This window comes from Petromyzon marinus, chromosome 64 (assembly GCF_048934315.1).
Source record: "Petromyzon marinus isolate PM22_M1 ecotype Great Lakes invasive population chromosome 64, UKy_Petmar_22M1.pri1.0, whole genome shotgun sequence".
Taxonomy (NCBI): Eukaryota; Metazoa; Chordata; class Hyperoartia; order Petromyzontiformes; family Petromyzontidae; genus Petromyzon; species Petromyzon marinus.
This window is the reverse complement of record NC_133730.1, coordinates 1,022,560-1,047,479: the sequence shown is the minus strand read 5'-3', so window position 1 is coordinate 1,047,479 and position 24,920 is coordinate 1,022,560. Positions and strand designations below refer to the sequence as shown.

At 48.5% G+C, this 24,920-nt stretch overlaps 1 protein-coding gene across 8 annotated transcripts in view; it reads right to left on the bottom strand.

The window, feature by feature from the left end:
* Window positions 1-19,920: 19,920 nt before the first annotated feature.
* Window positions 19,921-24,920, bottom strand: part of LOC116956334 (neuroligin-3-like) — a 293,692-nt gene continuing 288,692 nt past the window's right edge. For all 8 annotated transcript variants that reach the window (XM_032977889.2, XM_032977888.2, XM_032977890.2 and 5 more), the window contains one exon: window positions 19,921-23,204. In XM_032977889.2, coding sequence (XP_032833780.1) covers window positions 22,229-23,204 — 976 coding nt within the window. In that variant the 3' untranslated portion in view covers window positions 19,921-22,228. The remainder of the gene's footprint in view (window positions 23,205-24,920) is intronic.

The following is a 24,920-nucleotide window of genomic DNA, read 5'->3' as shown; positions in this document are numbered from 1 at the left end:
AAATAAATGTCGGGTGGTGGAGGCTCTACGACCCACATTTTACTTACGCGATCCTACCAAAATATAAATTATGAATCGTAATATTGAAAATTATAATCATTGTCATCATTACCATTCACGATTGGGATAATTGTGTTTTCATATATATATCATAAATTGTGTTGGATATGGAATAAATATAGATGCATTCTTGATAAAATAAGAAACATCCAGAATAAACGTTTTCACAAAGCATGCATAGCAACACTAAAACTCATTGTGTAATTACACCAATTTTATTATAATGTTCGGGGCCACACGGGTATCGTAAAAATGCCAGCTTATGCTCAAATGTGTTTAAGGTCTTCAAGCAACGTGCCAGTTTTAAAACTGCCATATGCTGGTGTTGCCTCCCAACGAGGCAGTGGCTGTGCTAAACTGACCTTGTACAAAGATTCCCAACTTAACCTGACACACTTTAATGCTCGGATGGAAGTGCATTTCAAATGGCGAGTAGTGAGAGGGTCACGTACGTGGCATCACATCTCACGTTTCCGACATCATTCTGCAGAAGGTGCAACGAGAATTGTTGGAATTCTCAGTTGAGGCGTTGACGTGGCCCCATCGTCCTTCCCGATTGGATACAAATGAGGAGCACTTTGTGAGGAAATCAACAGTGCATAACATTGCGGAGAGATTCAGCCCCATCAAAGGAATGTGGGATTTTCACCACTGGCTCAGGGCTGCACATGGGAGGTTGAATCATGTTATCCTGTGCTATTTAATAATTTATTATATGCATTTGTCAATCATCAGCCATGGTCAGTCCACTGCTGGATGAAGGTCTCCCCAAACAGCCACACATCGCTCCATCTCCTCAGCTAATGTCATCTCAAAAGGTAAAGGCGCAACCACAAAATTGCCTCCTCACGTCACCGCCGGTGGAAGGCCCTCTGCTGACTTGTGGGAGCTCTCAGGCCCCCTCCACTCGGAATGTTGGCCTACTCTTCCACGATGGCCAAGAAGCCTGTTTTGAAGAGGTGGGGAGTACCCACATTTTTACCCCACCACACGTGACCAACCCTGCTGTAGCGTCCCCGCTTGTGTACGGCTGGGCGGACACAGGCAGAGGGCGATGGATTTCAGAACCTTGCACACACCGCGCCGCCGTTTCAGCCGTCGTTCCCGGAGATGGAACCGAACCGTCGATCACAACCCCAGAGGACGCGCTCGCCGCTGCACCGCAGCGTTATTGTATTTTTGATTAAAATCGCGTGCAGACTGTCTATTTTCTCGGGGTTCACGGGGAATATACACTGCTGTAATTACCTATTATTGTAATTCTCTAAACATTTCAATTTGCTGACCCTCACGGCCCTTTAATTGTATTTCTGTGCAAGGATCTTTGAGTGTACGATATCTATAATTCATGGTTTTGGGGAGAATGCCGCCACCTGTTCGTTACGTTTGGTCAACGGACCGATTGATGTACGACATGAGAAGCGTCGTGACACTGCTGTAGGGACACGTTTCACTCGTGCGGTGCAGGTGTAAACGTGGCCCGTGTTCAATCAATGGGGAATTTAATAAAAGACACTCTCAGGATGTGTTTAACGGGTGCAATGGTGGTACAGTGGTGTGTGGGTTTTTTGTTCTTCCTGAGCGCATTCCCAGACAACCCTGGCTATATAAGTAAGCCCTCGGCGCACTGCAGTTTAGTAGATCAACAAATCACATGTGGTGGGGTGAAGTGTGGGCACCCCCATCTCTTCCGATATGTCTGGCCAGCGTTGAAGATGAGGCTTCAATACCCACTAAGGAACTGGAAAGAGAGAAAGACCTCGTAGAGAATGCCTTGATGACATTGGGCTCCAGAAAAATGTGCGCACTACTTGGGCATATTGGACACCTACGAGCTATCTGCCCGTGGATCGTGTTGATGATGATGATGACCCACTCTCTCGCGCTCCCTCTATTGGAGACCCTTTCACCAGCCGTAGCATTGAGCAAGCACTTGCAGGGCTGCACATTTATATATATATTTGTATCTCGAGCTATGAAAACAAATCCAGTGCAACTTAGTCCATGACCATTGACTCTCCTGTTGTTTCTTTTGGATCTTGCATTAATCTTGCTCAGAGGCTTGATTATTCCTATATCTCAACCCTAATCATTAAAAAATTGCACACTTTGCCGCGCAAGGTATTGCAGTGGCAATGCTCCCAAAGGGCCGAAGAACGAATGTAAATGCAGCGAAAGAATAATAAAAGCGATGACAGTGCAATATCGAGCCCCGTGGGTCTCGCAAGAGAGCCACCAAAGCCATTACTCATACGTGGAAAATTATGTGATGAAACTTTACTGGTCTGCATTTTCATCTTCTTCATAGACAAGTATTCACAATAAAACAGCAGTGGTAATTTGGAACTTTGATATATTAATACCATTGCAGTGGTCATCTAAAGCGTCCGTAGTTAATTAAAAACAACTCAAAATGAACACATTCGTCAGTAACACTGGCCTAAAAAGAAAAATTAGGCTCTTTCGGAAAATGGCCCTTAATAGCTGACACATCGCCCAAATAACTCATACCTAATTTGGAACAGACGAGGAAGCATTGTGACATTATGATATGTGGCGAAATTCACGTGAGCCAGAGCTGTGAAATGAAAGGGATTTCGACAAGAGACAATGACGATGGGAGTTAGATGCGAGAAGAGAGATTTATTCGTTTTGTTCTCTTGGCTTTTTTATGTTTGTTAGGAATGGAACTCCGAGCTGATATTACGTTGTATCACCAACCCGGAGCCTCTAGGGCTGCCTGGGGTCTTAAGCGTTGTGCCGATATTGTTTATATGCCTCGCGCCCTCGCTACAGATGAGACGATGCTTGACACAGCAGCGATGCTGCCGGCAGGTCTGGCAGCAGGACGATGAGGTCAGCGTGGCACGCACGCATGTTTCGAGGGCTCGGAGAGCCACTTCGGCTAGCGAATGGACGAGAACGTTGCGGAGAGAACATGGCTGAGCGAGATCAAAGGACAGAGTCTGTAGCGACAAAACAACGGTGGTGGCGGTGGTGATCGTTGTTACTCCGACTGCAGTAAAAAAAAGGAAGCCAACTCCGTAATTGATCGGGGGTCAGTGATTTGTAATTGCCGCAGTAATTATTTAACCTAATTATACGCAGCAGTCTCTGCTGACGACACGTAGCTGTGTAGATCACGGTTAAACGGTTTCAAAGTTGCTAACGTTCTGTATGCACACTTGTAGCTTCTTTCCGCAGTACAGCTCACTCAAAAAATAAATGCTCACTCACTTTTATTTTATTTTAAAAAAATTCTGAATTGTAAGTGTTATGTCATGGAGCTACAATGTCAATATTTTATTGTAACCTTCCCACCACAGCACCAATCAAATCAAGTTTCCACGTGGGGGCAAACACGCCAATTTATAGTTTTTTTCAGCACAAAGCGGAGGAGGAGGAATGTTGAAAAGGGAGAAAAATGTTGACAATTTTACACGAGGTTTCACTGGAGGTTACATCCAGCATCGTCACGCGTTGACAAGAGCTCCACTCTCACGCGGGAGCTGAGCTTTTCAACATTCCTCGAGGTTGCTTGAGCAGAGTCGGGCCTGCTTGGTGAACTGCCCAAAGTTTACAAGCAAGGACGCTCTCTCTCTCTCTCTCTGTTAGATATGGCTCCTAAATTGTTTATAAACAAAGCTATTCAATGCGTAACACAACAATCATTCGGGGTCATTGTGAAGAATGTTGATGGAAATTTAAATCATGCTTAAATACCCATACGTTTCTCCAAGGCTGTGCAGCTGATTGGTTGTTATATGGGGAAATAAATGTAGAAAGGAGGTGTTATTTACTGTAGAACATCTCTTATCCGCGGTGATACAAGGGAACGATTTTTCAGATCCTTTTATTTGCAGGGTAAATTCACATATTTCGTCCACTTGTCCACTAGAAAAACAATCGAGGATAATCACAGATAATTGGAAGAAATGGGCCGTGGATAATTGACTTTTCACGGACCCTACAGTTCCCACAAATAATAGGAGTTGTGGGTAATAGGGTTGTGGATAAAGAGGGTTTATCACGTGTCATGTTATTGACATATCTGGCTTCAGTTGTTGCTTTGGAGGCCGGGAGATCGTTGATTGATGTTCGGTCGCCGCGTCGATGATGCCACCGCTCGCGATTTTTCACTCGGCAGAGAGCGGGCCGGGTGAAGGCTCCCAACGTCCACTCCACCACTCCATACGCAATAATCTGGCTCCACCACCTTCACGTAAAAATGAGAGTTGTTGATCTACACCAACATCAGTCCTACAAAGAAGAAGGTTGACTTGGTTAAGGGAGAGCCCTCCGCGCGATAATAAACATGACAATGAACCGTGCGTTATCTCCTGTTTCTCAACCCGCTCCATCAATGTCATGGGGCCCCTTTTGATTGAGCACGTGGGTTGGTAAATACGTGGGTTGGTAAATGCGTCGAAACCGCTGTGGCTATCATTTTAGCGATCAAAGCATTTCGCGTAGGTGGAGCGAGCGTGCCAAAGTGTCAAAACTGAGACGAGCACTTGTGATGTGACGACGTGAGCTTGCAAGCCGCGTCTCTCATCATCCCCTTCTCTGTCGTGACAAAGCCCCGTGGGTGTACAATGCTTGGAGTCGCTGACGCCCATTGAGAAGAACGCACGGTATTATATACAATTATGGCTATTAAAAATAGCTCTTTTTCAGAGGCGACCTGGCCACCAATGACAACTTTAACGAAGTGGTTTATCATGTGGAAATTTATAGCAGCCAAATACTCTATAGGCATGTTGATTTAAAATGTGGAGGAGAAAAATCGGAGGACCCGGAGAAAAAATCCACGTGACTACGGGGAGAACACGCAAACTCCAAATATACAACAGCAGGCGTCAGGGTTGGGATCGAACTCACGGCCTCCTGCATACCAGGCGAGGTAGTTAACATCTCTTAGCCACCGCGATGATGATGAGAGAGAGAGAGACACGCAAACTTCAAATATACAACAGCAGGCGTCAGGGTCGGGATCGAACTCACGGCCTCCTGCACACCAGGCGAGGTAGTTAACATCTCCTAGCCGCCGTGGCGCCCCCATTCACCCCACAGAGCGTCTGTAGCGGCACGGGAGGCGACGCCCGCCGTAATGGGACTCCGCCACGGAGCGCCGAGTGGCACTCGCGTGCCGCAACAATCGAGAAGAAAGTCTGCTGAGTCAGGGGCAGGTGGCGCGATAAGCGAGAGGCCTTCCCAAGGAGCACTCGGACGTTAAGATGCGGAAATTAATGCGATCGTAAAGAATAGACGTTCCGACACATTTGCTTTGATCGTTATTTCCCCGTACACCGGCGTAAAGTGTGTGTGTTTACTGCTGTGGAAGTTTTGAAGTTATTGCGAATTCATGCACTCAGATGCATGTGGGTGGGTGGGTGAGTGAGTGATGGAGCGAGTGGGTGGGTGAGCGAGTGAGTGGGTTGGTGTGTGAGTGAGTGGGTGATGGAGGGAGTGGGTGGGTGAGTGTGTGGGTAAATGAGTGGGTGATGGAGCGAGCGAGTAAGTGGGAGAGTGAGTGTGTGGGTGGGTGAGAGAGTGGGTGGGAGAGTGAGTGTGTGGGTGGCTGAGCGAGTGGGTGGGAGAGTGAGTGGGAGAGTGAGTGCGTGTGTGGGTGGGTGAGCGAGTGGGTGGGAGAGTGAGTGGGAGAGTGAGTGTGTGGGTGGGTGAGCGAGTGGGTGGGAGAGTGAGTGGGAGAGTGAGTGAGTGTGTGGGTGGGTGAGCGAGTGGGTGGGAGAGTGAGTGGGAGAGTGAGTGCGTGTGTGGGTGGGTGAGCGAGTGGGTGGGAGAGTGAGTGGGAGAGTGAGTGCGTGGGTGGGTGAGCGAGTGGGTGGGAGAGTGAGTGGGAGAGTGAGTGAGTGTGTGGGTGGGTGAGCGAATGGGTGAGAGAGTGAGTGGGAGAGTGAGTGAGTGTGTGGGTGGGTGAGCGAGTGGGAGAGTGAGTGAGTGTGTGGGTGGGTGAGCGAATCGGTGGGAGAGTGAGTGGGACAGTGAGTGGCTTCTCATTTTTTTCTCCACCTGTTCACTCCCTCGCATTCCCTCCCAGTTCCTCCTCGGTAATTCTGCACTCTTGGGACGTTTGCAATATTCTTGGGCACATAAATGTAAGTTGTTGTTGTTTTTGCTTTCTCTTGTAGTTGTGACTGAATTATAAATATGACATTGTAAATATGTTATGAGATATTAAGTTTTATTTAAATGGTTCATCCAGTAATTACACGCAAATGTAATTTGTAAATGTACTCTTGTTATTATTTACAGAATACACGACACCCCCTACAACCGGCGATGCCCTCCCCTAAATTGGTCCGGCGTCGAGAGGCTTCGCCTTCTTCTGTGAGAGTGATCTGTACAGCAGGGATGAGTTTCGGATTTCAAACGAAACGTCACCGGATGTCAGCTGACCCCGCCACTGGTCATCTGCGCCCGGTGGTGAGGTGGTTTGGGGGAGGGGGTCGTCGACAGCGAATTCGGTGGCCGTTCTCTCTTTCCACCCCGGTTTGGTAGCCTAGGCCGGCCGACCCCTCTTAGTCCAACGTTTCGCGCCGTCGCCCCCACGGGACCTCCCAGAGCAGCGGGTGACGCCGTGACAGCGTCGTGACACTCTGGACGCGTGCGTAGAAGACTCCTCAGCCTACGGCACCGCGCCTGACAACCTGCGGAGAATAAACAACTTTAAAAAAAGCACGCATTTTGTTCGCTATCGAATTACAATTTTATTACGGCACTCAAGAAGTTGTAACGTTGCCAGAATATGGCAAGGCCTTTGAGGGACGACATAGATAACAACATCTGCTATAAGCAGTCCGCGTTTATTTATTTTTAAAGCCACCGTAATTTTATTTTTTCCTCCTAAAATGTGATCCTGCTGACAGATCGTAGGCCTTAAAATGTAAGACGATAATTAAACGAGACATTCTTAAATCCGAATCTCTGTATGCTTGGCTTAACAACGCCTGGGCAAATGCACTCGCTTACCTTGATGACAATTAACATTGACACTCGTATTAAACACTACCCACATGCAGTAAATGATGTCGAACAAAAAGCGGCTTTCACTAATTCCCTAACAAAAGATAATTAAACAAGTTTGACTCCACTACCTTGATGTTATCTGATTCAAAGGTGTGTGCAATGGTGCTCATAATGTAAAGATTTGATTAACTGCGCGAGCGGGATTTGCGATTGAGGAGCGTTAGCCCAGCCGAAGCACGTCATGTGGATGGTCCTGAACGTGCAGCGAGCTTCGAGCTGATCCTCCCTCGGTTCAAAGTCGGCACCATTGGTCCATTAAACTGGCATCACAAGGATAAATACATAACAGGCGGGGAAATAGCCCCCTTTCGTGCCGGAAAAATATAGAGGCCACCGAGAGAGCGTATACGAGTTGGAGACTGCACTTAACACTGCTGTTCTCCTGACGAGAATTCAATAAACAAAATTGTCGTTCAGAGCTTCTGTGGGTCTTGAACCACTTTTCAGAGCAGTCGCGGTCCGCGTTGCCACCTATCCCGCGAGAGCTCATGCACATTGCAGGGTGATGTGATGCTGGGAATTCGTCAAATGAAGGCAAAAATAGCCTTCCACACTCTCCACCAAGAACACGGTTCCCTCGCGAGTTAACCTTCCGCAGTCTCGTCAACCCTGGGGGGCATTGTAATTCCACCCGTCGGATGTAAATAACTGCCAGGCCGAGCAAGGGATTGCAGTGGCTGTGACAGGTATGGCGGTGGAGCTGTTAAATACGAACGGCAAATGGCTTCCCGCTGTGTTTTATTACTATTATTATTTATTCCCAGCAAACGACATCGCGCGGGTGCCGCAAGTATTGACAAGCCGATGGATTTTCAACAAAACCCGAGGTCCGACCTCGCGGCAGACGCCACAACGGCGGTGCCTCAACGTGGACGCGACGCACCCCAGGACGCACGCGGTCCGTTCGCGATGCCGGCGCCGCTGGTTCACGTCGACCGTGGGAAACGGAGGCGTTAGGCACAAGCGCGCGATAGACGATTTGCGGACTTTGGACGTTGTGCCCTGATGTCAACGTTCCTAGATTTTGATAGTACAGTAGCCCCAACTGAAATGAGCCGCTGGCCCGCGGTCGTCCCCAGCCCTGCGTTGAACGCCGTGTTGTAAATGGAGGCGGTGTGGAACGTCGTACGACGATTGGCTCCCATGGATGGCTTCTGCGTGCGCCTTACGTTCGAGTGCTCACCGGTTCAAAATAACTCTGCCCGTCGGTGTTGGGAGCCTCGAGCCGAGTAATGGACATTCCACATTCCTATGGCGTGGCGTTAGTCCATCCACAGGTCGCCAGTTTGGTTGCATGTCCCAGCGCGGCTGTTCTCTAACAATAGACACGTTTCGATTTAAAGCTTTCGTGACTGCAAGGATTGATCTTCTTTGGTTCTTTCGGTAAAGTCACCACGTAGAATGAGAATAAAATAATAAATTAATAAAATAAAATGACGCAATAAAATTCTCACGACGTTTCGGCCGCAGCACAAGTGGCCTTCATCAGGTGAAGGGACCAGACTGTCTCGAGGACAGCGCTGGAGTGAACACAGCCAAGCTCTGACCGCGACCTTTAAGTTGTGTGAGAAAAAACAGAGGGCCTTGACAAAGGAATTAGCATAAAAATTTGCATTTAATTGGCGGACTTAACATGATGAACGGTGTAGAGGGGGTGAACATGTGCAGACTGGCGAGGGGGGGAGGGGGAGTTTACATATTGATGGTGTGAAAAGGGAATTTAAGCAGCTGCGAAAGTTTGGGATACCACTACTTGAAAAAATATACTGTACCATTGATAATTAGTTTAATGTTTGGTTCGGATAATTTAGCATTGAAATAGCTGCGTGATTAGCTTGTGACTGGTCACAGAAGTGGCTATATTAAAGTCAAAGCCTACACATCCACAGAGGCACCTTGTACAAATCAAACAGGAGAATTTAGCATTGAAATAACTGAGGGATTAGCTTGTGACTGGTCAGAGAAATAGCTATGTTAAAGGCAAAGCCTACATATCCACAGAGGCACCTAGTACAAATCAAACAGGAGAATTTAGCATGGAAATAGCTGAGTGATTAGCTTGTGACCAGTCACAAGCTAATCAGTGACCAGTCACAAGCTAATCAGTCACAAGCTAATCACTCAGCTATTTCAATGCTAAATTCTCCTGTTTGATTTGTACTAGGTGCCTCTGTGGATGTGTAGGCTTTGACTTTAACATAGTTAATTCTATGACCAGTCACAGGCTAATCCCTCAGTTATTTCAATGCTAAATTATCCTGTTTGATTTGTACTAGGTGCCTCTGTGGATGTGTAGGATTTGACTTTAACATAGCCATTTCTGCGACCAGTCACAAGCTAATCACTCAGCTATTTTAATGCTAAATTCTCCTGTTTGATTTGTACTAGGTGCCTCTGTGGATGTGTAGGCTTTGACTTTAACATAGCTATTTCTATGACCAGTCACAAGCTAATCACTCAGTTATTTCAATGCTAAATTCTCCTGTTTGATTTGTACTAGGTGCCTCTGTGGATGTGTAGGCTTTGACTTTAACATAGCCATTTCTGTGACCAGTCACAAGCTAATCACGCAGCTATTTCAATGCTAAATTATCCGAACCAAACATTAAACTAATTTTCAATGGTACAGTATATTTTTCAAGTAGTGGTATCCCAAACTTTCACAGCAGCTTAAATTCCCTTTTCACACCATCAATATATAAACTCCCCCTCCTCCCCCTCGCCGGTCTGCACATGCTCACCCCCTCTACACCGTTCATCATGCTAAGTCCGCCAATTAAATGCTCATTTTTATGCTAATTCCTTTGTCAAGGCGCTCTGTTTCTTCTCACACAAGCTTTAAGGTCGCGGTCTGAGCTTGGCTGTGTTCGCTCCAGCGCTGTCCTCGAGACAGTCTCGTCCCTTCACCTGATGAAGGCCACTTGTGTAGTGGCCGAAACGTCGTGAGAATTTTATTGTGTTATTTTTTATTATTTTATTTTTATTTTATTCTCATTCTACGTGACTTTACCGAAAGAACCAAAGAAAATAGACACGTTTCTACATCCCCTGGTCCCCGCAGCAGCAGCAGTAGGAATGTCCACCGCAGTCAATCGGCAGGTCGCGGACGGTGGGGTAAAGTGTGGGTGCTTCCACCTCTTCCAAGACAGCGTGGAAGAGTAGACCAAAGTACCCTCTTGTACCTTTAGTGTGGAAGCCCTTGAGCCAGCAGCGGCTTCAGCAAAATAATAGCAGCGCTGCACCTTTACAACCGGATGGGCTGATGCTGGCTGTCTCGGTGATATTTGCGCGGCGCTTTGTGCGTTTGTTAAGATTGCCGCTATTACAGGACACGTAACACAACACTCATATCAGGCGAAACTTTTTCCACGGCGCGGTTTTTTTTTGTTTTGCGGAGAGAGAAAGGGAGCTCTATTTCAAGCGGTGAAATAAATCCCCGGTCCCATTTCGGCGTGTCAGCGCGGCTCTGCGGCAAGGGACGCAGCAAGACGAATGATCTACTTTGAGAGAGTCCTCGTGGCTGGCGAAAGATGCACAATTCCGCGTTAGGCGGCCAAGCAGCGCCTTTAACTTACGCACCTGCAGCAATCCATTCCCCGAGCGCCACCCACCCCGCAGACCAGACAGAGACGAGACGGAGTGGGGGACCTCGCTCTTTTAACGCCTTGCGTCCTCGGTCCCGTGAATCCCACGAGGATTCCCGTGGCACGGATCCCGCGCGAGCATCGGCCCGCTCTTGCTTCACGAGCAGCAGACGGCGGCACGCGGGCCGTGCCGTGCGGCGGGGGCTTCTCAGCGACGTTGGGACAACGTTGGCGTGTTTACCAGGGTCGCCGTGCCGTGGCGCGGTGGCGACTACCTGGTTAACGTGCGACGAGCAAACGCTGGCCACGTAGTTTAAAAACCGTTGGGTTAACGTTGGGCCAACGTTCCATGTTTATTGGGTTGCTGCGTGGGTGACTTGCGTGAAACGGCACCGCCCCCCACCCCGGCCCCCTTGGGAGTCCCTCCCCCCCATCCCGCCCCCCCTGGCCCCCTTGGAAGTTTCCCCCACCCCCCGTCCTCCACCCGTTCGTCAATAACACCGTGACATTTTAATGGAATAGTTGTATAATGGACGACGTTTCAGGCAATGGCCTTTTTCACAGCGCACTACACGTGTTTGTGTACGAGGGCCCGTCGCCTGAAACGTCGCCTAAATAAATAAATTCGCCAAATAAATTCGCAGCTGGTGAAATGGCTTCGTGCGTGAAAACTTCGGTGCATCATCTCAAGATGTGGGGGCAGAGCGATGGCGCTCACGCGCGGGATCTCTTCTCTAAAAATCTCTCCTCGTGCCGCTCTCTCTCCTCCCTCCCCATCTCCCATCAATCTCTGCTCTCTCCTCATTCTCCTCCTCCTCCAAGTCTGCTCTCGAAGTCCAAGCCATTCCTCCCCACGCTGACCAATATCTGTTGACTCTCTCCCTAATATCTTCAGCTCTCTCCCTAAAGACCAAACTGCTTCATATTGATTAATCTCTCTTCAATTCCCCACGACCCCTCCGGCCGTTCTCTGTCAAGTGTGCGCGTGTGTTGTGTGCGTAGCGCCAGCGGTCGGCACACTGCCGCTACGCACCCGGCCACCCGAGTTCGATCCCCGCTCGCGGACAACACCAGCGGCGAATATCTAAACCGGTTCTGGGCCTCCCCTAGGTCGACTCAGCCTCAGATGAGCATCTGGTACAGTGTGTAAACACCGCCACTCGGGAGACAAAGGCAGCCGGGCGTGGTGCTGCCCACCCACCCCATTCCATGCCGTGCCAGTCTTCATAGGTGCTCGCAAACAGCACTTGTCCCAACAGTTTGTTATGGCTATACGGGGGATCTTTGCTTTTGTGTACGTAGTTGCTTAACCGTGGCCCTGTCTGTACCCGTGTCTTGTAACACACACCTTGCTGTGATAATGCAATCGCCTGACATGGTATCAAAAGCCCTGAAGTAAATCCACTGCTGGATGAGGACCTTCCACCCCCATGCTGTGCGAACCCTAGAGGACATTTGATCCTACTTCACCGTGCTGGTCTCTGACGTTGGGGTCGAGTGCCACTGTGGATTCCGCTGCCCTCCCCTCTGCTGACAATGGTGCCGACCCAGCAGCCCCCAATGGCCGCTTGATGCATGGGGGTCCCCCCCCCCCCATTGCAAGCACTATCCACCAGTGAACATGCCATCTTTGGGCCAACATTGGACTAACGTTGGTACAACGTTGCGCCAACGTTCCACGTTCAATGGGCAGGCTCTTGCCGAGATGCGGGTGATTTGATCATAGGCCGTTCCCTCGCACTATTTAGGCGCATTGGGAATCTACGGATAAAATTCGCCTTACAAATGTAGATCATTATTATATTACCTCCTGGGGTCAGAGCGTTTGACTCACATTTGGAAGGCGATAAGTTCAAGTCCCGTTTGCGGGTTGCCTCAGTCGACCCGCCTCCTCCCCCTCTCGGCAGGGAGACACGATGGCCGAGACCGTTTCTGTAAAACCAAATTGGACTGTCATGTCTCACCTTGTAGTGCATCAATGAGCCTTCTCTGCCCAGCACCAGGGCGCTATTAACTGGCGTGTAAACAAGCGTTTGTAATTCACACAATGGGCACTTTCTTGTTTGTTGAGAGAGCCCCTACAGCCCCCCCATTGTATTTATAGACGTATTTACACATCACAGCGCTTACACACACAGACAACTGTCGCCTGTGCGTCGACAACAATCACTTAGTGAGGTTTAGTGTTCTCTTTAAAGTGTGGTTCCCCCAACCCCCCCTAGCATCACTCGCATCACATTGCGATATGCAAATGCGGAAAACGAATCCAATTATCCCGCACTCAAACGGGAGAGCGCGCGCGAGTCAGCGAGCGAGCGAGCGAACGCTCTCCCGATGCGTTTCAACGTCCGGCGAACGATCGGCTTCCTCTCTGCTCAGAACAGACTGCGAGGGTGTGGGGTGGGATGAGTTGGGGGGGGGATCAATTGGGGGGGGAATGAGTTGGGGGGGGTGAGTTGGGGGGGGTCCCCTTCACGCTCGCTCACGACGAGCCACGTCTGCACCGCGCCCTTCATCTCTGTCAAGCGCCCCTTGACCCTCCTTTCACTGCCCCAACAACAACAACAAAATGCCCCTGGTCTCTCCAATGTTTCTCGTCGTAGTAGTAGTAGTCTCAGAGCCGCAACAAAATGTTTATACCATGAACCCCGTGAACGTCACGCGGCGTGGAACTCGGCTGCGGAGGCACCGGTGGTCGTTTTCGTGGCAGTTCTTCGCTTTTTTGTGTCACGGTCCTTTTAGTTGCGGTAGAATTTCAGCTAAGTCACAGCCGAAACAGACTTGAGTGGTGGCTTTCGGCAGATTCAACTCTCTCATGAAATCATGGGCCGGGGGGGGGGGGCTCTGGGCAACCGAACAATGTGCTTATCATGAGAAGAATACCATGGATCCATCTCCAGAGATGCCCTGCAGCACCCACAATGCACTCCTCAAGATGCTGGCAATGCCAACACCAGAAGCGGTGGCCTGTGTAGAATATTGGGAAAACACCAAATCTAGGTCGGACAGGAGACGACACGAAGAAGAAGTTTAGTCACGGTATTTTGTGGATATTAGTCAGTTGATTGTCTTTGGTTGACGAAAGTGCTTAAAAATTTGGTCAAACACCCTCGGTCATTACTGTTTACTCTACAGTCAATAACTCGACACATTCCTTATTAGCGCCGGCCAACCAACAATGCTGGGGACGATATACCGCATGTAACCATGTCAGAGATGGCTTGTTTATGGATACGCAGCCAGAAACCATCACGCCGCGGTCTTCCCCAGCGCACCAGTCCTCAACGACGCGGCTGAACGATCTCAGTCTGCGTCTCCGCTCGCACTCGGCTGGTTTCGTCTTGGAACGGTCAATGGCGCGTCGGTCTTCGGTGGGCGGCGGTCCTTCGTCGAGCTCGAATTTCGTCAATTCAAATACTTTTTCTGACGAGCATTTTCGTCTCGAACTTCGGGAACAAAAGTGAACGCAATGCCGGGCACCCGCCTCATCGTTGTAAACTTAACGCGCTGCAGCCCCAGCCCCGTGCAACGCTGTCCACTGTGATCACCCGAAGCGTTTATCTCATTACCTTCAATTTCCTTCGCGCCCCTGCTTACCCCTCTGACATAATTACTCCCCTCCCACCCCATCCTTCACAGTCTGGCTCAGCTCTGAGACAACTATTGCCTGCTTGCCTTGTCACCTGTGCTCGCTCTTGAATCCACACGGATGAGGAGGTCATCCCGTCCCTTCTCCTCACCGCTCCCCTCTCGTCTGGGATGGCCCCATTCTCCACACTTGCCGATTTATTGAATCGTCACGATTCACAGCCACAATTCCATTAAAGAATTGAATCTGTTTTGTATATATATTGTTGTGATTGTGGCAGCCTCGAGTGCAGTTCTTGCAAGGCCCGCGGGCCGATGGTGGCCTTTAGTGCAGCCCCTGACGCACCCCATCATCATCATCATCGTGCTTTGAAACCCAATGGTTTCAAATGTGTGGTGGCCCTCACACGGAGCAGTCTTATCGGTGAAAGTGGCCCCCCTCTGAAAATGAGTGAAGAACGCTGTTCTCGTGGCCGCAGGACGGGGCGTGTGAACCCGTTGTGTACAACGTACCCACGCGTCCCCTGGTCAGTCCGCTGCTGGGTGAGGACACCCCCATGCCGCGCGAGGCGTGTGGGTTGGTTATTGGACCGTTCCTCCAGCCTGCGGCGTGGTGTGCTTCCGTGAACAACAGGCAGCATATGCATAGGAGCATTGAACTACAGTACAACAACAATATATTTTGCTGCTGTAAGGCTAGTTCTCTGCCAATCCACGTAGGCCCGCGGCCTACAAGAACAGGCTGTTGTGCGTGGTGGTCACCCATCCAGGCACCCTTCCTAGACGTCCGTCTCCCCAGTGTGGATGAGTCGGCCAAAATCCAATCCAGAGGGCCTCTCCAGTGTGGAGGGCCTTCTACCCGCAGTGGCTTGAAGCAGCTATCGCAGGGCTGCCCCTTTGAAACGCAATGTGTAATAAGATAACGCTCTGTACGTTAAATAATGGGTCATTCTGGAAATTGTAGGCTCGTGTGTTTATCTTATATAGGGCAGCATTAATAGTGAATGTGCCAATTGTTTGTTAATTGTATTTGATGTTTCGGTGTAATCATTGCTGCCACCTCATTATTTCCATGCTATTAAGCTGTACAGAACAATTTTCGATAGAGATTATAATATACTGTAATAGCGTTGATCTTGCAACCGATTTGCATGAAGCTAATGGTGTTAATTCACACCGTGTTTTCCCCCGATGGCCTGGATGTTCACATGGTACATGGCGTGCGGACGTGCATTCAGAATTCACAAAGTTAACGAGTACTGTTGTGTGTGAGTCTCTATGCTGGGCAATGACGTGCCTATTGGGGACAGTACATCAAGTAGGGTTTCTGACCAATTTGTGTGGAGCTTGAGTGCCATCCTCTCCTCTGTGTCGGTGACCTCAAGGTACAGTAAACCCATAGGCAAGGGATGGTGCGGCGGTGTAAATGGGTCATGGTGAGTGCACTGGACTTGCAATCAAGAGGACACCAGTTCGGTTCCATCTTCCTGTGCGGCAGTCGAAACAACGTTGTTTTTTACCCCCCCCCCCTTCCCCACTGCCTCTGTCCACCCAGTAAACGGGTGCACCATAGTTATTCGATCGACAGGTCACGTGTGGTGGGATGAAGTGTGGGTGCTCCAACTTCTTTCTGATGTCTGGCCTGTGTGGGAGAATTGGCCAAATGCTCTCGAAAATGGGTTCACTTAAACTCTCCCATAAAGGTCATTTCGGCATGGAGAGGCCTCCATCCAGCAGTGAATCGACGAGTCGCTGTGTGCACGTATAAACTATTTCAAATGCAACTGGCCTAAGATCCCAAGCGGGACATATTTTAGCAATCCGTGTCTGTTCCGTAATGCCTTTGCTGGGTAAAACGTGCAGAAGCATCCTGATACTGTGCACACGCCAGGAACACGCCACCCCATTCACAACAATTCCTCTCCACTCCGTGCAAATCCGTCAAAAATAATCTCGCAGTGCCGTGGAGCTGACATTTGTTTTTGTCTTCGGGCAACGCCACTAATAAAAACCCCTTTTGTCAACTACGCTTGTCGCAGTCCACTTTATATTCGTTATCATAGAGAGACTGGTCTTGCCCCTGGCACTGAGCCCTGTGGGAAGGACACGAGGAGAGCGAAACTGAAATTGAATATCAGTTATTTTGGCCCCAGCTGCGGAAAACTACTCCGCCGGCTCGAGATGGGAAAGAGACGTCGTGATGTGCAGATATTAGTTTTGTCTGGGGAATAGAGGTGGGATCTTTTAATCAGTGGTGTAAAGTGCAACAGGAACAAAAGCTCTCCGATGAAAATGTTCGAGTGTACTTGGTGTCCGCTCTAACCTCTGCCTCCCGGCTCTATCGAGTCACTCAAAATGAGACGTGTACCCAAAATACACCACCCCAATTACAACTGTTCAGGAAGGTCCAAAGCGGCGATATGTATATTATTGCATGTCTATGCCTTCTTTCGTGTGGCTGATGTTATTTTGTTATTATTCTAGATAATCTTGATTTGAAGCTTTCGTGACTGCAGGAATCCATACTCTTTGGCTCTTTCGGTAAAGTCACGTAGGTAGAAATAAAATAAAATACAATTTTAGAGTATTCTGCATAATGTGAGAGCTAAACAATGCCGTCCTACTGTATTAGGCGAACAATATTTGAGTGTTTAAGTCGTGCATAACCACTGGCTGGGAAGAGAACATTCCCATGAGTACCACTGAATACCGTCTGTGCAATTGCTAATGGCCTTTATGAACACCTATGCATATGATATCTATCTCAAAACTTCGCACAATGGACGATTAAATATTTAAAAGCATATTTCACTCTGTATTTTGCGTCGAGTGGGGAGGTTGTTTTAGAATACTGTACGTGTAAAATAGTGCTCTAATGAGCACACCGCGCTAATGGTTAGACCGACTGTCTCTGGATGAAGCAATCTTGAAATTTGTCCTTGGTACAGATTGGCTGAAGGGCATGCGGTGGCAGAGAGCGATGCTCTATCAGGATTAATCTGGCTCACTGGGTTAGACTCAATCAGGTTAGAAGCAGTACGCCGGGGCCTGACTCTACACAGCCCAACCGCTGAAATGCTCCACACGCCCCAACCTCTCTTTATGCCTGCTTTCCTGCTGCTGCACTGCAATACTTATGGTTGTTGTTTGGCTGCATGGTCATTGATATTAGGGCATCATTCTGGCCGGAGCTCACCGCGGCTGAGTTTTGAAAAATACGAACCATCATTTCCCTATTTCCTCCTTACCACACCTTTTCCTTTCCTAGTGTTGGGATTTGGGGGTGGTGGGGGTGGTGGTAGGATCTAGGGAGTTGGGGGTTGCAGGGCTATATAAAATATGAAAATTCCACGATAAATTATATGGCTATTATCATGCAGACGCAGTTTAGAAGCAACACACTGAGCCTCTGCGCGTTCGGTAATTGCAACGCTACAAAAGCCTTCCCACCTCCCTCCCCACACACTCACCTCCAATGTCTTTCAGTGTTGCATTTCTGAATGGTCGTTTAATATTATTGCATTGTTCATCAGAAAAAGTGGTTAACGCGCTGCGAGATGAACACTGCAGTTTGAGTTCAATCCCTGGCCACAGTGTCGATCGATACCACAACTGTACCTGGGGACTCCCTCTTCATCAACCTGTACTGACCATCATGCTGTAGTATGGTCATGGGAATTGGGAGACCTTCTTCCACGAGTGAATTGAGAAAGGGCTGTAAAATTATTATGGATAGACTCTCACCCCTATGTGGATTTTACACCATTGACTAAGGGGCCGTCCATAAATTACGTCACGCGATTTTTGACGATTTTTGACCCCCCCCCCCCCCCTTCGTAACACGGCGTCAAAAAAAGTCAGACCGTCCCTCAAATATGACGTCACAAAGCTCTACCCCCCACCCCGAAAAAAAACATGCTTCAAATCGCTTTAAACTATTGCCATTTTAGTGCGTATTTAATGTGCACTCTGATGTTGTAAGAGAAAACATTTATTAAAAAGTCTATTTAATTAAGTAGAATGTGTGTTTATAGTTATTTAAAGTTGCGCATTTTGATGTGACGTCACATTTCTCAAACCCCCCCTCGTCACACATCGTCACAAATGTCTGAACCCCCCCCCCCCCCGGTGCGTGACGTCATTTATGGACGGCCCATAAGGACTGTAAACAGATGAGCGCTGCACCACGCTTATGTGAGCAGGAAAACTCTGGCATTTCAGATTATTCGCATTACTATTATAATCTTACAATTACACATGCCACTGGACAATATTGGTCTGAAAGCCGTTGACTGATGGACAAAATATATTAGTGTTTGAATACGGAGACAGAGAATTGGACTCAGTTTATATTTTATTTTACCCACAATGCTCCACGGCAACACATAATGAATTTGTGTACCATATTTCACATTGGTCTCTCCGAAATCAAGCAATCTTGAATTGCAGCGGTAGAATGATTTGTGTACCAAACGTTACATTTCTAGGTCAGAGTGCTGTAAATATTGTGGCTCGCTGACAAGCCAACAAAATTGGATACATCTGCAAAGTGTCATGCCTTGCAGTTGCCTACGTACGGATGCTGATGAAATGGAAGTGTCTGGCCGCTTGTTCTTGCAATACGTCAATTACTGAACCGTAGTAACGTCTGCCGCTCTGAACGTCTTGATAATCGCCTCCTCCTACTGTGGCCCAGCCTCATCTGTCTGCAATTTCTACTCTTGGATAATCGTTGCCGTGATTTGGGGCAAGCTGTTGCGTGTACTCAGGACGAGATGGACTTTGATTTCCCTGGTCATTATCGAGCAGCTTCAATTTTGGGACGACGGCCCTGCCTATTATGAGGCCACAGCGATAATGCAAACCTCGTCAACGTGGGGATACGGCATTCCCTTTCCCATTCTCGTGGCAAATCGGAGTCGTGATGTGGGGCTGCTTGTGTTTTTACACCACCAATGTGCAAACCTACCACACACAACTTCCATCTCATCCGTTGTGTTCATCCACCGCACTGCGGATCACAACGTTTCTCTCTCTCGCTGCTTTTGCGCTCACAGAGAGCGACTTTGAGATTCCCTCTCGTCATCTCTCTTCCCAAGCTCTTATCATCACCTCGCTCAATTATAGGAATGTGAATACCCTCATCTATTGTTAACTTTGACGCTGTGTGTTGCTGGAAGCTTGGTGTTTTTGGGCCTGTACTGAGCAACTTGAAATAGAGAGTAAAATAATTAGCAAAATAAATATATTAGGGTGTACATTTATCTTAAAGGCATGGATTAGTTTCATTCGCTAGAAGGAATGGATGGCCAATGGTCAAGAGTAATGACAGTGGCATTAGTTTGGGTGATGTTGCTGCTTGATTTTCCAAATGCGGTCATTTACAGTTAATTTATTTGAAAAAAAAGGCAAATGTAGACCCTGTGGTGGGCACACAGGTGCCTACTCCTGATTCGAGTGACACCACTGTGCCGAAGGCGCTCCGTGAAACATGTGCGCGTGCTCTTTTATTTTTCATACTCGCGCAGGATTAAACAGGCTGCCCGCCGAGTTCCAACCATGCAAAACACAGCGCCCGAGCGATTTAGGGAAGACGTTGCACGCACACGGACAACATGGACACACACAGACACACACCTTGTGTATGATAGCTTTTTATTCATTATAGACAGTTTCTTTTCTTATAGCACATTGGGCAATTTATGGGTGAGCAACAAAGCATTTATTGTGATATAATTAAGATGGTCACTTTAAAATGACTGTAGACTATGGGAAAGTAACTGTAACACAACATAGCATTGCACCGCACTCACTAAAGTTTAACACTGTAAAGAATAACGGCTCTAAGTACATGAAAAGTAACCCTACACGGTCCCTAAGAGCCCAATACACAATAAAGAGTTATATTAAGCGTTGTCACTTCATGTTTATTAGCTTTATACACTAAGCAGCGTTAGCAAATCACTTACATCCATGTAATCCATAAAGAAAAAAGATCAACATGTAATTAACCATTTGTCTTTCATCCCTGAAAACAAATACTGTAACGAAATAAAAGTACAGGATATAACAATTTTACATGGTGAGAAATAATCAGTCGGCTGCAAGCAGAGCTTTGTTGACAATCATGACAAAACACCTCATCATCCTTGGCTCGGCGAGCAACACGCGTCAACAAAAACACAGTGCTGTGGACAATATTGAGTTGATACCATCTCGTCGCAAACCCAACACTTTGCCGTCAGTGATGAGTCAAACCCACATTATCCCAACAGGAGAACGCGTGCAGGCTGGAAACAAAGAGAAATCGCGACAAGCAAAAGGCGCGCTGCTCACAAACAGCAGAAAGGCACGACTCCCATCGTGCCCTGCATGCCATGCGACCTCCACGTCTGCGGCCTCAACAGTAATAACAACACGGCGGCCACAGGCTCACCCGGTGAACACGGGACATCGTCGGGTCAACGTTGGCCCGACATTGCACATTTACCGGGCGGCTCTTTTAGGGGAGAGGGTAGGTGGTCTGGACACGGCTGAGAGCATTGTTGCGACGTGCAAGGCATGATGGGAGTTGTGCTGTCTGCGGGCCGCACCTTCGATGCGTTGTCGCCTTTTCTGCACGCGATTGCGCGCGACACAGGAGTGGTCTAAACAAGGGTAGCATCGGGCGTAAGAAAACTAAACCTGGCGAAGGTGTTGGAGCCTCGTGTTTGGTTTTATTCCATTCACTGCCCCACGTCAACGGGACAGTACCGCTCCCAGCAGAAGGAGCTTCCCCCCCCCCCCACTGGCAGATATTTTTACTGCTATAACTTTCATATTTTTTAAAAGCTCTCTTTGACGATATGAAAAAAAGAAATCTAGCTACTACGGTCCCGACTTAACATGGCTTGTTTGTAAATTGAATGTTTTTGATTGTAAAAGTGTTTATTTCATTGTATTCCCCAAGAAGCTGTTAGTCTTAGAAAATGTTAAATTGCTTAACTTTTACACATCGCCGACGTTGGGAATTATCAGACTGATATCGTGAATCGCTTTCGTAACAAAGCATCGTCGTGTGTGACTGCCCCAGGTACACAACACAACACACACATATACTATACATATTTATTTTGTTTTGTTCGTAAGAATCACTTATTCACTGTACACTCAACAGAATGATAAAGGAAAAATAATATACATTTATAGCAGTGGAGTCCATTGTACAAGGACAGACAATGGAGCTGATATTATGACGAAACCATTGATTCACTTCGCTAGCAATGCCACAGTACGCCTACTGGTCTGGGTTTTGTTTTGACAGAGCACTTGAAGGTCAATTTGGCATAAATCCTAGCCAAGTGCATTTAAAGAAAACTTACTGTGCTGTTATATTTATATACTATATGCTAATAATGTACGCTATGTATAATGTTTTATATACACACACTTACATATACCGCATATGCTGACTGCGTGTAGTCTATACGCACGCCGCATATACAACACACACTCTCTCTCTCTCTCTTATGCGCGCTCGCTTATTCTACTACTTTAATAATTGTCATGTTTCGTTTTGTTGATAGATTACAGTCTGCTCCAAGCATTTATTTATTATTCATATAGTCTTTCATAACGGATTTGTTTTTGTATACAGGGTATAAAATTAGCAGAGGGGAGGAAGGCGGGCGGGCGGGGGGGGGTGGTAAGATTTTACGAAAAAGTTTTATTGCTGTATAAAACCAAACAAAGGACATCTTCATACGCCGGTCGCGCCTGGCAAGGTAACAGCAGCTATCGGGGGGAAATGAGAATAGGAGTAAAATCACTTCAATAAAGACCGTTCGTTGTTCCGCACATCAAAAGGTCTTGGCACATTCGTGTCTCTCTGTACATTGTTTTGTGACCACCAGGTTAGCCAGTCTTCGTAGCGAGAGTTGCAAAAGGCAGAGTCCGGCGGCTCGCGGCTAGACGCGGGTGGTGGAGTGCGCGTGGGGCAGAGTGGCGCTGTTCATGACAGCGAATCCGCCGAAGGCGTGCATCGGCTGCATGGCGCTCGGGATGAGCGTGATGGTGTTGGGGGTCATGAGCGGAATGTCGTCGGGCGAACGCCGCATGGCGAGCGCGTAGTCGCACTCGGGCCCGCCCGCCACGTTGGGCCGCAGCGAGTCCAGGGCCACGCACGGGAAGTCGCAGGTGTGCTCCTCGCTCTCCACGCCGCCGAGCTGCTGCTGCTGCTGCTGCTGCTGCTTCATCTGCAGCGTCATGACCTCCTCGTCGCGGTTGCCGCGACCCATCCGCTCGCCGGCGCCCACCGGCCGCTCGGGTCCGCACCCGCGCTCGGGGCTCTGCCGGCGGTAGGCGCCGTGCCGGCTCTTGTCCCGGCGGTAGTAGAGCGCGGCGAAGGCCAGCACGTTGAGGAAGAGCAGCGAGGCGCCCACGGCGATGGTGACGCTCAGCTCCGTCGAGTAGTCTCGCTGGTCCTCGACGAGGACGCTGGAGGCGTCGGCGGGGCCCCGCGCGTCTCCGCCCTTCTTCGCGCCGTCGTCCTGCCCGCGGCCCTTCCCGGGCGCCGCCGCGGACGAGGCGACGGCGGCGGCGGGCCGGCGGGTCGTCACCGACCACGAGGGCCGCGTCCCCGAGCGGCGGGGAGCTCCCCCGGCGGAAGAGGAGGAGGAGGAGGCCGGCGTGGCGTAGGGCGAGGGCGCCTTGGTGGTGGTGCTGGTGTACTGGAACATGTCGTGCAGGTTGTGCAGGTGCGGCACCAGCTCGAGCCAGAAGGCCACCTTGGTGGCGCGGTAGTGCTCGCGCACGCGTGGCTTCAGGCCGATGTGCAAGTAGTGCTGGTCCTTGGGGGAGTACTTGGACCAGGCCATCTCCTCGTAGCGGTTGGGCTTGTTGTGGATGAACTTGGTGTCCTGCGGCACCGGCGCGTTCGGGTCCCTGCATCCGCCCGGAGCGGGGGGGGCAAGGCAGGTGACACGTGAGTACGGTACAACGGGGCGCGCGTCAGGCACGTCACGTGTCAAGGCAGCTTTTTCGAATTTTTTTAAGACTTTGGCCCGTGCCCAGAAGCTGTGATTTAAAAAATGCTATAACCGCGTAATTATTATTCCTGCCAACTTTGTTTGTATTCATAAAGGTTGTATGCACTGTTAGGAACCATTTCTCAAATGTTTACATTGTGTATTGTGTGAACGCTGGTTAAAAAGAAACAGAGGGTCTATTTATCCTCTCACCTGGTTATAAATAGCATATATAAATGAATGAATGTGCCTGATTTAATTATTTTACCGATCTTTTCCATTACCTTTTTGACCAAGTGTTCCGCTCTCAATGAGGTGACAGATTAAAAACAGCAACAACAATGGCCATGCAAGGCGGCACAGTGGTTGTGTTATTGTGCGCGAATTCCTTTGCTCGTAAATTAAATATTGATATTCTGTGTTGTGATGCAACGCTTGATTAACACCTCGGAATTGATTCCAGACCAAAGAAATATCGAAATTCGTCTTCTGTTCCACCTTGTAAACAAACACTCCCTTCATAATTACCATACCCTGAAGAACGACTGCCGCAAGAAATAGCATTGTTATATTTGTATCAGTCATGACGACAATAAAAAAATATTGCCCTTTATTTAGGAAAACCCTTCAGGCTTTTTTTTAGCAGCGTCCTGAATTGTGATGTTTGCTTGAACAACAAAAAAACCTACATGTATGACAGTATGGCACTGAAAGCTCCACACAGATAGATTCAACATTCTATTTCTGTACTGTCACACTTGGTATTCCAGTCCAGGCAGTCTCCCATCCAAGTACAAACCAGGCCCAGCTCTCCTTAGCGTCTGCTATCTGGTGAGACATGGGTCCGCTCAGTGATGTGGTCATAGGTTAACTGTAAGGCATTGTTCATGACAACAGTGAAAAAGTATTTCCAGTTTGTGCTTCTACGGTCGACACCACTGCTGTCCCTGACTCATCTTATTTCACATCGAACTATTTGCACACATGTACATCCATGGAGAGGCTGGTTCTTGTCATGAAAAATGAAATTTCTGAGGTAGCCCGTCTGATTCAGAGGTCAGAAACACCGCGGAGGTGGCACCTCGGGGATCTTGGCTGCGAATCTGAGTTTCATCCGTTTGCGATCAAAGCAGATGCCATGCTATTGCGAGTTAATGGTTCGGCCTGGGATCTGGTCATCTATGACGTCATGCATTATGTTAAATCCGTGGGTTTTTTTTTACCTAATTTGCCGAAATTGCAGTTTTGACTGTCGATGGCGATGAACATCTCTCCATTAAGCATAACGTCTTGGAAAGCAAACATATTTGGAATGTTCTCTGTTTTTTTCGGTAAAGTCACGTAGGTAAAATAAAATAAATGAAAATTAAATTAAATCACGACGTTTCGGAGGCAACACAAGCTTCTGTCTTCAGGTGGAACAGGCACAGCAAAAGAGCTGTATCAAGTGAAGAGCTCTGAGACACCCGAGATTATATACAGGTTAAGGGGGGGGGAAGGGAAGGGCTAAGTTAAGCCGCCTTTTGTTATGCTGCAGGGGGTTCGGGGGAAGCTATGGCGTGCTGAAAGCAAGCGAGTACACCCACTGGTAGAAATGTAAATGGCTGTACAATTATAAGGCAGCTAAAGTTTG